The 13,824-nt window shown below is 50.1% G+C and overlaps 6 protein-coding genes across 6 annotated transcripts; 2 read left to right on the top strand and 4 right to left on the bottom strand.

Annotated features, from left to right (window-relative positions):
- Positions 1–66: 66 nt before the first annotated feature.
- On the top strand, positions 67–1,224 carry EI90DRAFT_3045570 (uncharacterized protein). Its single transcript, XM_039059419.1, is given in 4 exon segments — positions 67–151; positions 162–273; positions 633–746; positions 783–1,224. The coding sequence occupies 3 exon segments, from the start codon at positions 267–269 to the stop codon at positions 824–826; spliced, it is 165 nt and encodes a 54-aa protein (XP_038919195.1). The 5' UTR covers positions 67–151; positions 162–266; the 3' UTR covers positions 827–1,224.
- A 1,511-nt stretch (positions 1,225–2,735) lies between these two features.
- Positions 2,736–3,673, bottom strand: EI90DRAFT_3014156 (uncharacterized protein; the record flags this gene model as incomplete). The annotated part of the gene is made up of 2 exons (XM_039056748.1): positions 2,736–3,549; positions 3,603–3,673. The coding sequence occupies 2 exons, from the start codon at positions 3,671–3,673 to the stop codon at positions 2,736–2,738; spliced, it is 885 nt and encodes a 294-aa protein (XP_038919194.1).
- Positions 3,674–4,474: 801 nt separating this feature from the next.
- On the bottom strand, positions 4,475–6,222 carry EI90DRAFT_3119659 (acyl-CoA oxidase; the record flags this gene model as incomplete). Its single annotated transcript, XM_039063231.1, has 9 exons — positions 4,475–4,549; positions 4,599–4,758; positions 4,829–5,018; positions 5,081–5,346; positions 5,398–5,504; positions 5,563–5,769; positions 5,840–5,940; positions 5,996–6,081; positions 6,140–6,222. 9 exons carry the CDS (start codon positions 6,220–6,222, stop codon positions 4,475–4,477), a joined length of 1,275 nt encoding a protein of 424 aa, XP_038919193.1.
- Positions 6,223–7,279: 1,057 nt separating this feature from the next.
- EI90DRAFT_3045556 (glutaredoxin-1) lies at positions 7,280–8,089 on the bottom strand. Its single transcript, XM_039059418.1, has 4 exons — positions 7,945–8,089; positions 7,740–7,867; positions 7,590–7,675; positions 7,280–7,510 (listed from the first exon to the last, which is right to left on the bottom strand). Exons 1-4 carry the CDS (start codon positions 7,966–7,968, stop codon positions 7,425–7,427), a joined length of 324 nt encoding a protein of 107 aa, XP_038919192.1. The 5' UTR covers positions 7,969–8,089; the 3' UTR covers positions 7,280–7,424.
- A 2,279-nt stretch (positions 8,090–10,368) lies between these two features.
- On the top strand, positions 10,369–11,138 carry EI90DRAFT_3014153 (uncharacterized protein; the record flags this gene model as incomplete). Its single annotated transcript, XM_039056747.1, has 3 exons — positions 10,369–10,620; positions 10,682–10,945; positions 11,043–11,138. 3 exons carry the CDS (start codon positions 10,369–10,371, stop codon positions 11,136–11,138), a joined length of 612 nt encoding a protein of 203 aa, XP_038919191.1.
- Positions 11,139–11,582: 444 nt separating this feature from the next.
- EI90DRAFT_3045548 (hexaprenyl pyrophosphate synthase) lies at positions 11,583–13,691 on the bottom strand. The gene is made up of 3 exons (XM_039059417.1): positions 12,152–13,691; positions 11,913–12,086; positions 11,583–11,858 (listed from the first exon to the last, which is right to left on the bottom strand). The coding sequence occupies exons 1-3, from the start codon at positions 13,292–13,294 to the stop codon at positions 11,697–11,699; spliced, it is 1,479 nt and encodes a 492-aa protein (XP_038919190.1). The 5' UTR covers positions 13,295–13,691; the 3' UTR covers positions 11,583–11,696.
- Between the last annotated feature and the right edge of the window lie 133 nt (positions 13,692–13,824).

The raw sequence follows: 13,824 nt of genomic DNA, 5'->3' as shown, positions 1-13,824 counted from the left end.
CTTGTACCACATACGATTGTAATTCCATGAATCTCGAACAAAGAAGCTTTAAGGACCGCTGGCTGTGTGAAACCAACCAATACTGGGATAACTTGTCCATATATGAGCAAGGCCACATGAGAATAGAATGGCGAACCTCGGCCTCTAACGTGAAGTGAGGGGAAAAGAGAAAAGGAAAAGACTGGAATGAAAAGGAGGTGCACCGACCTATTGGGAACTGAGTTATTGATTGACGGGTTATGTCTCGCGACAGACAGGACACCCACATGCAGTGTTGGATTACAAGTCATGTTACCGCTGTCCCACACACAGCGCTAACGCCAACATCCCACACCCGTGACACTGCCTCCCCGCCGCTCTGTGCGCCGATCGCCCTGTAGTATGAAAGCCGTCCCAGTTAGAACAATGATAATATAGATTTGGTGCTTACCTTTGTCTCTCGAGTGTTACCGCCGAGCGCCTGCGAGTCGACTCATAACAACACACAGGATCGTGCCACTCATCGCCTCCTGTTGGCGCCACCGCGTTATATGCACGGCTATCTGCGCGTTCTTACACGAAAGCCGCAGATTGATCGCCTAGCTAAAATGGAACTCTACATATTAATCTTCTGAGCTGATCACCAATGCCAGCACTCAGGTGCCAAGCTGCGTGCGATTGGTGGGATGAGTACAAGCCCCAGCCCGAGCGTACACCTTCCACCAACTGGCTCCATGCGCGAGCCAAGCTATCACATCCTGACACAGGTAGATAGGACCCTGAGGCCGGTGTCATTGCACAAGATAGGCTAAGAAGGAAACCAGTGATCCAGCGAGTTTTCTTCTAGTTTCCAAACTTCCAGGGGATGGGGATGGCTTGCGAGTCGCTAGTTGACCGCAAGGCTGGGGTGTCTTTGATGGTAAGTCGAGCATCCCAAATCCAGCCTGTCTCCAGATTCGAAGTGGGTACGGTGGCATGTTCACATGGAGCGTATATGTCTTCGGGTTGGGGTCGGACCGTAACCGAAGACAGGTAGTTTGCGAGGCTGGTAACAAAGGCTCCGGGCAACGCTCAGAAGGTTCATCTTGATCGTCAATATTACATGAACCGTTGATCCCGTGCCCACTAGTCGATCATGATATCGTTCTTCAAGAACGATCCCTTTACCCTTTCTCAACTTGCTCAATACGACGGGTCGGACGATCTACGTGGCGCTCAAACGCAGGGTATCGGACATTCTTCGTGCAGCACCAGGTTTTGTTTGTTTGTTTTATTCTGGATATTTAACCTGCAGAGCTTCAGGCTGCTCACAAGAGCGCCAAGGGCAGGGGTCTCGAGAAAAATACACGCAAATAAAGTAAAAATAACAGATAAGTCCGATCTGAGAACTCGTCCTTCTTCGTCCGAATGAAACCCAAACCATATTCCCCTGGTGAGTCGTCACTTACAGATGTTCGGATATTGTGTTACCGGTGCCAAGATGGGAGGGGTTCCGCTTCACAAGCGGACGTTATCTTTCGGGTTTACTCCGTTGTCTCCTAAGTAGTGTTTTTCTTTTCATATGCCCCGCTCTCATTTAAGAATTCTGCCACTCGCTTGATCCCCTCTTCCTTCCCCAGGAGGTCTGCAAGGTTCAGAATCCCGTCTTTGTCTCGTAGGACGTCTCGGTGGTCGGAGTACAGAGGGCATTCCATGAGGATGTGCTCTCGTGTCTCGATGGGTGTGCCGCAGCGGCAGCTTGGGTCTTCGCTAGGTAGGAATCGCTGGTAGTATTGGCCTAGGAAAGCATGTCCGGTGCGTAGTTGGACCAGGCGGCTGAAAGTTTTGCGGCTGAGAGTCCTAAAGTGTTTGGAAGGGGAGATTTGTGGCCCGATGCCATTGCAAAGGTAGTATTCTGAACGTCTGAATTGGACAGGGTCAGTGTTCCAACGTTGGGTCCACTCAGTTTTAAGTCGACGTTTGTTAATGTTCCGCATGAATGCTGCCGATGATTCAAAAGGGTAGTCGAAGGGGAGGAGTGTACCTTCTTTCGCCAGTGAGTCGGCAAGGTCATTCCCTTTGATGTGTGCAGCACCAGGTCCTCTTGTTTGATCGTATTTGGCCATCGGTCATCACAACGACAAGCTAGGCAGGACTCCAGCCTCTATGACTTCGTAATATTATAACGACAGGCGACTCGACGCTTGAGGTTCTAACCAGCCGGATCCTGGCAGCCAGTCCCCCAAATCGAGGGATTGATCTCCATATTCAACCCTTTTTTGGCCTAAGAATGGTATTCGATGTGACGCCGAATAGCGCAGCGTACGGCTCTGGAAGCCCTTATCAAGTCTTCGCCGGTAAAGTTGGCAGCAGAGCCCTGAAAGAAGGAGCGAAGGAGCTCGAGGGTCTCACGTCTAATATTCCAGGTCTGAGCGATCCTCAGTTTGCCGTACTCAATAAGTGAGTAGGATTCTTCACTCAAGTGGGTAGCATCTCTGCATTTGTCATCCGACCAACCCCCTTATGGTTCCATACTATCGTGGACAGGGTCACCAATCGAGCCTTCAAATGTTATAACTGCATGAGATGAGTGCTCAGTCTGTCAAGCTATCGATAAATGTATTGTTGCTCATCAAAAAATTCGCGAAGTGAACTAAAGTGACTATGATCTGAAGCAGCACCTGTGAAGGGCGACAACCGAAGGAAAATCCGTACTGGATCTAAGACATAAATGGCTCTATTTGCTATTTGGTGTGACCCTAAAGGGCAGATGAAGTTCAGCGGGACGGGCGTGCCGGTGCAACGGGTCTTGGAACCGCGAAGTGGCCCCTCGAACTGGGAAAATTTCGTCGTTCCATGTGCGCGGCCCTACGATCATTGGCCCTGTACGCACGTCCACAGGAACAACGGAAGGGATGCCGTCGAAGATTCGGGGCGAGATATTCTTGCGCGAGTGAACGAGCCCGGTGATACAGGTTCGGATACGCCTGTTGCAGATCAACTCTGGTAGGATGCGAGGTCTCTGATGGGGTGGATGGCAAAGCTCTGGCCCGCTGGTTACTCAGCGCCACGGCGTAGAGTATGTCCCGCGTTCTGTCGGCGTTGGGCGGATCTGCGTGCCGGCGGACGAAACGAGCAACCTCCTCCATTGCGTGGGGACAAGACGAGTGGTAGCTTATCGCCGCAAAGTGGAGTTGTAGAAGGAGGTACTCGTTGTCGTCTAATGTATCGAGTGGATGTCCGCTGTTCCTCGCATGACGCATGGCTGGGGCAATGTGGCGTGCCATGATATGGATGGGCAAGCTCACCGGTGTGGTAGAGATGAAGGAACACATACGGCATCGCGACCCGGGGCATGGCTCGGATTCGAGAGACCTTTTTAGCCATGCGTTGAATGATGGGGGAGGGGAAGCAGCAGGGGAACGATAGGCGTGCCGCTTGATGCGTGGCTGCACCTCGCGACGCGGCCGAACGTCATCATTGCTAAGGGATCGGGGCCGGCGCCGTCCAGGCTGAGCATCTGGTGCTTCAGCGGGGAAACAGAATATGTTTTCATTGGAGGAGGCGGTAGACGGAATCTGGTCGGGAGCTCTAAGTTTCAATAGATTCAGCGCCTTATTGAGAAAATAAGTTGTTGTACTCACGTCCAGGGAAAGAACTCGGTGAAAACGGATGCTAAGCTGGGAGGCAGGGATGCAATCCTGTCGGAAGACATGCTTGAAGGTGGAGATGAATTGGCCCTCTGCTACTCGTTCATCTTAGACTTAAGTACACTGTCGAAGGCGTGTCGGTGTCAAGCCTTCATCACCAAAATCAGCGCCCCAAAGGATAAACTTGAGCTTGTGGCCACTAGGAGACAGCCGGATGGCGAGATATTAATTGCATCTCGTAACAATGTGGTGGCACAAAGCGGAAAAATAACCACTGGAATATTGCTAACGTGATTGTCGCCGTGTAAACGGCATACTCAGACAAGAGGTTGATCTCTCTTTGAGGCGATCTTCGAAATGCGAGGTTCGCCGACTCAATCTCAAAGAAATCAGATATGAACCAGGGGGTTGGAATCCCCATTCAATCGCCGCCTCCCCAGCGACCCTTTGAATTTACTCCCGACTCATACCGATACAGAGGCTCAAGCGAGGGAGAACGTCTAGCCCCCACAGAGTCTCTATTTATGGGGCAGCGCCTCTAGACGTAAATCGAAGAAAGAAGCCCACTAATTTCGCCGTCGAGCATAAACCGTGCCATCTGAACGCGCCGGTCACTTGAACCAGGGTCCAAACCCAAAAGCGAATAATCCTTGTGTGAAAGCTCAAGCGCGTGCGGCGATCTGAAGCGGTTCGTCCGGTTTCCTGAATAGCCTCTGTCACGAGACAACCAGCGGCACGAATACAAAGATCCATGGTGGCCAGGATTGGAGTCCAGTTATGCTTTCCGACCACGCCTGACTCGTCCACCGGAGCCAATGAGTAACCGAAATTCGAGTACAAACATACATGGTCCTTTCATTAGTATGCTAAGAGTATTGTTTTTGAATGAACTTGGCGATCGTATTAAGTTGAATATTCGATGTTCCCTCGTAGATGGCACCCTGATGGAACGCGTTCAGTATGGAAATAGCCGCGTGTATATGGCCTTACAATTTTGGAATCTCTCCAGAACTTTTCAATACCAGTTTCTCGTGTAAATCCGACGCCCCCCGCCCACTCGATGGCCGACCCAGCTGCCTTCTGCGCTATAACGGAGCTGTACCATTTCGCCATGGCCGCCTCCTTTGTGAACGACTTCCCTTCCTCCTTCCTATTACCATGATATTCGCACGAATCAGAACATTTCTTTATAGGATAGTGGCTGGAAGAGTGAGGCTTACCGTCGTGCAGCATTGTATGTCAACAGTTTGGCTGCTTCGATCTCGGTTGCAACTTCGGCAAACTGGAACGCTAACCCTTGAAACTCGCCGACGGGTTTGCCGAACTGTTTGCGTTGGTATGTATACGGGACAGCTTTGTCGAAAGCGCCTTGAGCCAGACCAATCATCTGAGCTGCTATCCCGATGCGCCCTACAGTGAAACACATTAAGCAAAGTCGAGTCGCGTGCATCATTTGGCCTTTTTAAAGTTACCCTCATTAAGAATCTCGATAGCAACCTTGTAACCTTTCCCGATGGCTTCCTCACCACCCAGGATGTTCTCCGAGGGAACTTTGACATCATCGAAGCTCAGTGTACATGTACTTGAAGCACGAATACCAAGCTTCTGCTCCTTCTTTGCAATCTCGATACCCATTTCCTTGTCGACAATGAAGCATGTTATACCCTTATAGCCTTTGGAGGGATCCACGGTAGCAAAGACGAGAAAGACTTCCGCTTCAGCTGAGTTTGTGATCCACCTGCATTTGGTGGGTGAGTACGCAATCAAAATGAACTGAGGTAATAGATACATCTTGGAGCCATTAAGCACAAAGTGATCTCCCTTGCGTTCTGCACGGGTTTGAAGAGCAAAAGCGTCCGAGCCTGATGCAGGTTCGCTGAGACAGAAAGAGCCGAGCTCCGAGTACAGACACATCAGCCGCGAATGAGATGAGAGGAGTTGAGTTGAAGATCACCTTCGACTCCGCAAGTAGAGGAAGGTACTTCTCTTTTTGGGCTTGGGTAGCATACGTGCGAAAGACGGTGTTGACCAAAGTATTGTGGACATCGCAAAGCACCGAAACAGACGGATCCACTTTGGCCAATTCTTCTATAGCAATAATTGCAGACGTGAAAGATGATTCCGAACCACCTAAATCAGCAGAGGTTTCGATTCCCATCAACTAGACACGAAATTCAAGGACGACAGCTGGAACCCGCGAGTCGCCAAATGAGGAATAATCTGATGCTAACCCCTTGCTCGAAAAGACCTTTGATAACGGTTGGATCCATCATCTCGTTTTCGTCCATTTCCCTCACCCGGGGCCCCACAACGTCCTGAGCGAATCGCCGGACTTGGCAAACGTAGTATCAACTTGTTGCATGTGTAACATTCATATAGGATCGCACCTGACTCCCGTAACATTTCTTCCTCTTCAGTAAAAGTGTGTAGCGAGTTCAATCCTGAAGCAACTCTGCGTGATGTGGAGAATAACCTATGAGTGACCTTAAGTTGAGGTCATGTATGACAGAGAAGGCAAATGTTCCTCGCACTTCGAAGCAGGAACTCTGAGACCAGAAGGACCGAGTTCCCCTCTAAATGCTCTGCTGCGCCATGCTACTCGAAGAGCGTTCATCTTGGACGGGTCCGGGAATGACGGTATGTATATACCGGAGTGGGAAATATATGGTCGCCTCTGCAACCACGTGCAATTCATGTGTCCGTCGACCTGCCACTCAAATAATTGCTTAGAGCATCAGCAAGAATATTGACATGCTTTCGACACTGCTAGTGGTTGCTGTGGGTGAGATTTGCAAGGTGCAGCGTGACGCGTTTTTTTTTTTTTTTTTACTTTTGAGTACTTGTGCATGCGAGCCCCCATATCTGCGGTCATAGGGCTCTGAAAGCACCGTATCCCGTTCGATCTGCGAAGTTAAGTCGGGTACCGCTTAGTTAGTGCCGTGGTAGCTGACTACTCAGCAATCCTGAGTACTGCGGTTCTCTTTTTTCTTCTTCTTCTTCTTCTTCTTCTCCTTCTATTATTGTCTTTGCCAATGCCTCTCCACTTGCATGGTTAGGCCTGCGATTTTGGTGCTCTCAACCGTGATCCAACCTGCCCGAAAACTGTGGAAGCCAGATATGAACAGTGACACCATGTTTGCAATGAAAACCCGACCGGCGAGTGCATACGGTGTCTCTTTGTGTCATCTTCTTGAATGTCTCATCCTTTACAACGACACCTCAGGCACCAGCGCGATCCATTGTACACCGTGCGCGAACATGTATAGCCAAATGCTTCTGGCGACGTTTCATCAGAAGACTGCCCCGAATCTCGATTCGATGGCGTGTGCATGACGCGGATAAATGTTGTTTGCGATTCATCGCGCCATACGCCAGTTTCCATCTGGATACCACACCCCGCTCACATGCAGCATCTATCCTCTCCCCAGTGGGTTGCAACTGAGCGTGTCCAGCGATGATCGAACGCCCGACCCGTCGACAGCGGGTTCCCCAAGCACATGCGACAGGTTGGAGCTGTCCTGAAACCATGCCTCTCAGCATCAGTTATCTACCCCACCAACATCCCACAATGGTGACCAGCCTACCACAATGCAACATTTATCTATTTTGTCTCTAAGTTAAATCTGCCTCTCGAAGCTTCCACCTTAGCCTTACGCTTTTTTCGTGGCCATTTGAACAAATACTTCTGTAGGACAGTCAAAACACTGCAGTTTGAGAGTTGGTATTATTTTGCTACAACAATCACAGGCGACTTCTACTCAATCTGTATCGTTCGGCGGCACACTTAGGGAAGGAGAGTTGCTTAAAAATCGTGTCTTACGCAGTGCCAGCAATGACGTTGGGTAAACCCTCCTTTCGGTGGAGCGCTTGTAAATCGTCGTTCCCACCAATGTGCTTCTGGTCTGTATGGTGTGTGGGCACAGCAAGATTAGGAAATCCATCAACAAGTGCAATTGCGAAGGGTGTGGGAGGGCGGCTCACTGATGAAAACGTTAGGTACGGTTCTCTGCCCGGTTTTAGACAGAAGGTAAGATTGGATTTCGTCGCCGTCATCTTTTTCGTCGAGCCTTGGACGGATGACGTCAGCTGAGGGATCTATTCAAAATTCGCCAGAAACCGATCTAGACTCACTCGATCACTTTCACCTTCTTGCCTTCGAGCACTTCCTGAGGCTGGTCTTTTATCAGACTCTTCGCCCGACGGCTGTAGCCACACCAACTCTTGGAGAAGACAACAACATCGTTCTCAGCGATAGCGTCCTAGAACCGATCGTGACGCCCATAGAGAGATGTGAGCCCCTGTTGTCATGAAATTTGACAGACGCAAACGCTCGAACCTCGACGAATTGCTTGACCGACATGTCAACTTCTGGTGCCTTGCTCGACGACGCGAAGGGGGATGAGGAAAACAGATTGCGAAAGAAAGACGAATCGGAAAGGCTTGTTGAGGGTGCGAGTCTGAGAGTACTTCTTGTGGGTGGTAGTCTGGAGTGGCTTATAAACCTCCACGCACTTGTGGTGGAATATCGGAGCAAAGCGCTCATGTCATTCAGTTCTGACAGATCAATTGTTTCGCCACTCTGACTCAACGTTGGCGCAAGCGACGAACGCGGACATGTGACACTTCCTACACGGGTGCGACCGTTCATGTAAGGCGGTTGCGATCTCGGTGTCGTCGTGGCTTGAACATGGCTATGGCATTACTTATACAACACAGTTCATTTCGAAGGAAACCTGCGGAACTGCATGCAACGATAGAAGTTCACCAGCTAAACTGCCGACCGAGCTACCGATTTGTCCATACAATCCTTGCTGTTTTCTCTCTCGGCGCCGACAAGCTCGGGAGCTTGCTAGATAGCCATCTGTAAGGCACTCACGGGGCTCACGCAAATGTCCAATTAATCAGCGTTTTCTATTGAAGATCGTAATCGATTAATGCTTACGACGCGCATTCCTCTTCTCTCGCATTTGCGCCGAGTATTACTGTAGACACAGTCATTACATGGGAATGAATCGAGCCCCTGAGTATATTTATCACCCTATTAACTTACCGTCGAAATCGGTTTATTGGATTGCAGAATTGCGATACGAAACAGCCCATCGAACCCCTTCCATAGCCTAACTCTAGCGCTCTCGTGGGCACTCCGGAAAAGATTCCATCGAAAGTGCCCCCACACGCTCTTACGTTCGCATCTGCGACATAAAGAGATGCTCAGGTCGGCAACAAAGTCCTAGATCTGGGTGGAGGGCCTGTTTCCGGGAATTTTCGTCACCAGCCAAGGCAACGGCTCAACCCTTCGTAGCAGCAGTGAAACGGTGAGTAGCGGCGAATTGCGGGGACCTAGGACTTGAGTTTCCTGGAAAGGGGTTAGTAATGACGACCCCTACAGGTCCCAAAACCGTCAAATGGATTTTGCTCCCTACGTCGTCTCAAGGTTCAGAATTCGGAGAAGTGTATGCAAACAAAGACGTCAGTTAGCATGTGATCAACCCGCATGATCAGATGGATTGCATGTCGCAGGGACAAAAAGCGCCCGGTTTCTCAAGTGGGAGAATCAGCTATTTGGATTCACTCATCATGCTTCGGAATTCAAGGAAATGAACGACGGAGGCTTGATTCGGATCAGACGTGACCATGTGCACTGTGGCCTTCGTCGCTTTCAGAAGTCATGGCGGACAAGAATCCGCTTCAGGGGCGCTCGTTTGTTCATCTGATAATCACTTCTGCAGGAACCAGAAGCGTAAGCAGAGCTGACCAAAGAAGAAATGGCCATCGCAGTCTGTCCGCCATTGAGCCCCAAATGATAGGCGATTGGCGTGGAGACGGAGTACTGTAGTAAGAAACTCCAGAAGTTTGAATTGAGAACTCCCCGCGCTGCGGAGGCGGTGACGGGGACAAACGGGCAGTATGCCCATCCAGTTGGCTAATTGGCGGCCTTAAGAGGCATTGATAAGTGTCATCTGTGCCCAGCTGACGGGCATCAGATGGAATACACCCATGACAATTGATTCAAATGAGCAAATTCGGATCAGAATTGGATCGTTGTCTAGAACGTCCCCTAAAGAGACCTATTTTAGTCTTTACCCTCTTTGCAGGTAAACCCCACTCAGAATCAGACTCAGAATCAGACTCAGAATCAGAAATTAGACTAACGGAGCCAGTCCTCATTTCCGTGCTGTTGGGGCGGTTGGGAAGAAGATAGCAGTGGATTACCCCTTCTTTCGCAGGGTGGAACTACATCCCAATTCGACCAGACGCGTTTTTCAGGAAAAGGAAAGGTTTATCCCAGTAAGTGATGTCGGAGCGCATTGGAACATATATATCCATGAAATATATATGATCCTTTAAGCAGCTGCAACTACATGGACACGAGCTAGGTGTAAAGAAGCATCAGTGTTATGGCAGACCAATGATCTGAAGAACATTCACGTACCATCTATCAGTGAGGGGCAACATGCCATATTTCTCAGCTGGCAAGGGCAGGAACCGTCCAGATGGTGCAATTCACCGATGAAGAGCTTCTCGGCTGTGCCCGTGGGTGTATGTTCCTCCCTGTCACTTTCCGCTTAAATTCTAAATCTCTGGTTCCGAACCAGAATATTCTGGGGGGCGTTGGCAGCGCCACAGGACGAAGTTTTGCTTTTAAACGACGTTGTGGTCGAAGGGTGGTGCATATAACCTTTCGACAATTTGGCTGACCGATTGCGGCTCTTCACCCCACCTCACTGCAAGCCTCAGCACATCGGATTAAGCGCCCAAGATGATGCTCGTTCCCTCAGCTCTCAAAGTCACTCTAGGTGGGGTGGTTAGTCCGGCGGACGTAAAGACATGCGTATTGCTGACGTCAAAGAGTCGCTTGCTTTCGTATACGTCACATACTCGACATCCTGAGGATCTCGTAAAGGTCCTTACATCTCTGGCGGCTGAGGCATGGCGCGAAACACAGAAGGACAATGCTCTCAGAGGAGAAGGTCTCTCTAAGGAGGACCAGATAGCCATGATTGAGAGTGAGGTGCGCGTCATTACCGGCTCACGCGACCACATGAATTCAGGTTGTAGCTTTATGTTCTTAGCTTGGACGCGTCGTTGTCATGCCTATCTATCCCTCCTCAGCCCCCAGCATCAGCCCTTCGCCCTCCTTCACTTCTTCCGAGAAAGTCACTAGCGCCCAAAAAGTTGTGGCATTTCCGTCGCGTGACCAACAGGTCGACACGGCCGACACAAGTGGCTCTTCAAACAATGATGGTTCGCAATCATCGGGTCAATCCAACCCTGTGATTTTCTTGCTCGCCCTACACGGGTCTAAGGATGTCCCATGGGGTTTATTCCGAGCCAAGGTCAGTTGACGTTTTCCTTCACACTATCTTGCACAGCTGACCCGTCTACATTGCCTTTTTTGAATCGTCCTGAATGTCTGTGCATGTACGTACTCAGGGAAAACCTCTGGTGAAAGGCTTGAGTCTGTCCCTGAGCGGAATTGGCGATCGGCTAGATTCAGGAGCAAGCGCTAGTCCGCCAGTGGGCCGATAGGCAATCTAGTCTTTCTGCGGTGTCATTTCAACAAAGAAGTTCGCTCGCGAATCTGCGGAGTGCCCAAATATCGTAATTTTGTCTTTAAGTAAAACTTAGTCTCAAGTCTTCGTATTTTCGCCCCCTACAGACTTTCATTACCCTATCATCCTGGCGAGCTGCAGCAGTTCTCCTGAGCAGGGCATTTGTAATAGCTTTCTAATTCGTTCAATTTGATAATGTGTGTTTGTGGCTCCCTGGTCACTCCCTGTGCCAAAATCGCTGATCCATCCAGCTGCGTTCCTGGATAACTTGTTCTAGTTTGTTCCCTCACTAATTAGTACTGTGATGTTGGTATCGTCAGTAGCTGGCCCCTCAGATCGGTCAGCTGAGATCGGCGGTCTTCCGATTCAGAGCTGCAGCCAGGCCAGTTCTCGACTGCACTTACCCACCCAGCTGTCGTGAGGGACGCCTCCAAAATCATGATATTCAGGAATGTGTGTATTATATCTAGACATGTATGTGCGCGCCGTAGTCTTCTGTACATGAGTGAGGGCAAATATTACATTGACATCATGATCACTTTGCTCGATCCACCGCCTTCCCGGCTAATGATACTAGGGCATCTCGAGCCTCCGTCCACGGTAGCAAATTTAGAGCTTCCAAAGCCTTGGAAGCATAATCCTTCGCCAATTGATGTGTGCGTGCCAGTGCATTTGACCTGTGAACCAACTCTCGAGCCTACGGTGTGGGGGTAATCATCGAATTCGAACGAATTGGGAACAAACTGCTTACCAGTTCGACATCTCCTTCCTGTTCGAACCGTCGAACAACTAATGCTCCCATCTGGGGGTGCTCCTCCCATGCGAACAGCACAGGTGCAGTGGCCAGCCCAAGCTTTAGATCTGCTCCGTTCCCAGGTTTTCCTATCTCAGTTGATGAAGAAAAGTCTAATGCGTCATCGATAAGCTAGAAGTCGGGTGGATAAGCCACTGGAGGGGACGGAGTTAGCCGGAGACTCAGTCTGAACTTGCCTGGAATGCGATCCCTAAGTTTCTCCCGTAGGCATAAGCCACATCCTTCAGAGCCTCATCTTGTTCGTCTCCTAATTGGGCACCTCCGAGGACGACACTTGCACGAACCGACTTCGCCATCAGGCTGGCAGTCTTGAAGTACGATTTGCAAATGTATTGGGTCCATGTATCCTGGGTCGGTGCCGCAGGAATGGATTGGGATGAATCGTCCTTCAGTGATTTTCCATTGGAATTCTTCTGGTTGTCTATCATTTGCATCACTTCTCCCTCAACGAGATTTGACATGACAGAAGCGACAAGCTCGACAACTTCATTGTCTCCCAGCCGTGCCAGTGCAGTGCTAGCACGCCCGAAAAGAAAATCGCCACCAAGGACGGATAATTTATTTCCGAAGGCAGAAGGAGCACTTGGGGCCGATCGCCGTGTTGAGGCGTGATCAAGTACGTCATCGTGTAATAATGAAGCAACGTGGATCATCTCTGTTATTTGAGCAAGGCGAAGTTGAGTAGGGAGAATTGTGGCAGATGGAGGTGCATGCAAGATAGTGTCCGGGGAAGGTCGAGACAATGTGGAAAGACTTGTTTGGGTTGGAGGATTATGGGATCGAGATGTGCGGTCGTGGACATCAAACGGTCCCACGAAAGATGATGTAAAATCTGGCATTCTTGGGTTCCAGTCGTTGAGAACGAACGGACTGCTTAATGCCATGTCCAATCCAAATCGTTTTGGGCCAGTTTGGATATTCAGAGGGGAGAGGGCTCGCTCATTAAATCCAGATGCTAGGCCATTCGTTGCACAGGAAAACAGTAGAACTAATTGCGGGCGTAGCTGCTTCCCGGACAGGTGGAAGTAATAGTCCGCAATTTCGGTCAATGCTGGATGTGACGACCCCAACAAATTCACAAGAGTTTCCCGGATGTATGTCAGTTCGGAAGCAATCATCCTAGCTGGATCTACACGGGGCATTGTGTCGGGAGATACAGGAGTAGGTGAGGGAGAATATCGGGGGGCCGGAGCCGTGCTGGTCGCACGTAGTCGCGTTGCATGAACATTCCCTGCACGAGCTGAGACATTAGATGCAGGAATGCGGAGCATGGTTGGTAATATACAGCCTCTGGACACAGCAGAAGTCATTGGGGGCATCGTTGACGCGTTTCAAATTGTCGGGGGACGTCCAAGTCAACTATTGCAGGGGTGACGGCGGAAGCCAATTCAGAAATCTTGTGGGAACCCCAGACCCTAAGTATTCCACTTCAAGCTTTAGGCACTTTGGACAACACCCAAATGGGATAGAAACGGCCGCCGATGGTGTCAAGAGCCCCTTGAGCCACCCTCTTTCCACCAGACGAAAAAGACCGGACGACGGGATTAATGACAATATGATTCGGACAATTCCGCTGCAATGCAAGCGCTAAGGTTGGAACTGAATAGCTAGACCTTGTTGACCGATAAGACAAAACGGCAGCGGAAGCCAGACTACTTGAAAGAAAACACAACACTCGCACACCAAAGACACTTAAGGAAGGCCACAAAGCTCAGTAGTATTATTCTTTGGTCCCTCCACGTGACGTTGTTGTTATTTACTGCAGCCTCGGCAACAACCACCCAATTCGCATCCTGCCTTGAAACAAGCCCCTCCTGTTCCCCTTCAACCTCCAAGTACGTTCAAGGAT

This window comes from Cantharellus anzutake, assembly GCF_015039405.1.
Source record: "Cantharellus anzutake strain C23 chromosome Unknown EI90scaffold_11, whole genome shotgun sequence".
In the NCBI taxonomy this organism is placed as follows: Eukaryota; Fungi; Basidiomycota; class Agaricomycetes; order Cantharellales; family Hydnaceae; genus Cantharellus; species Cantharellus anzutake.
Note: the sequence above shows the minus strand (reverse complement) of the source record. Positions and strands in the feature narration are given on the sequence as shown.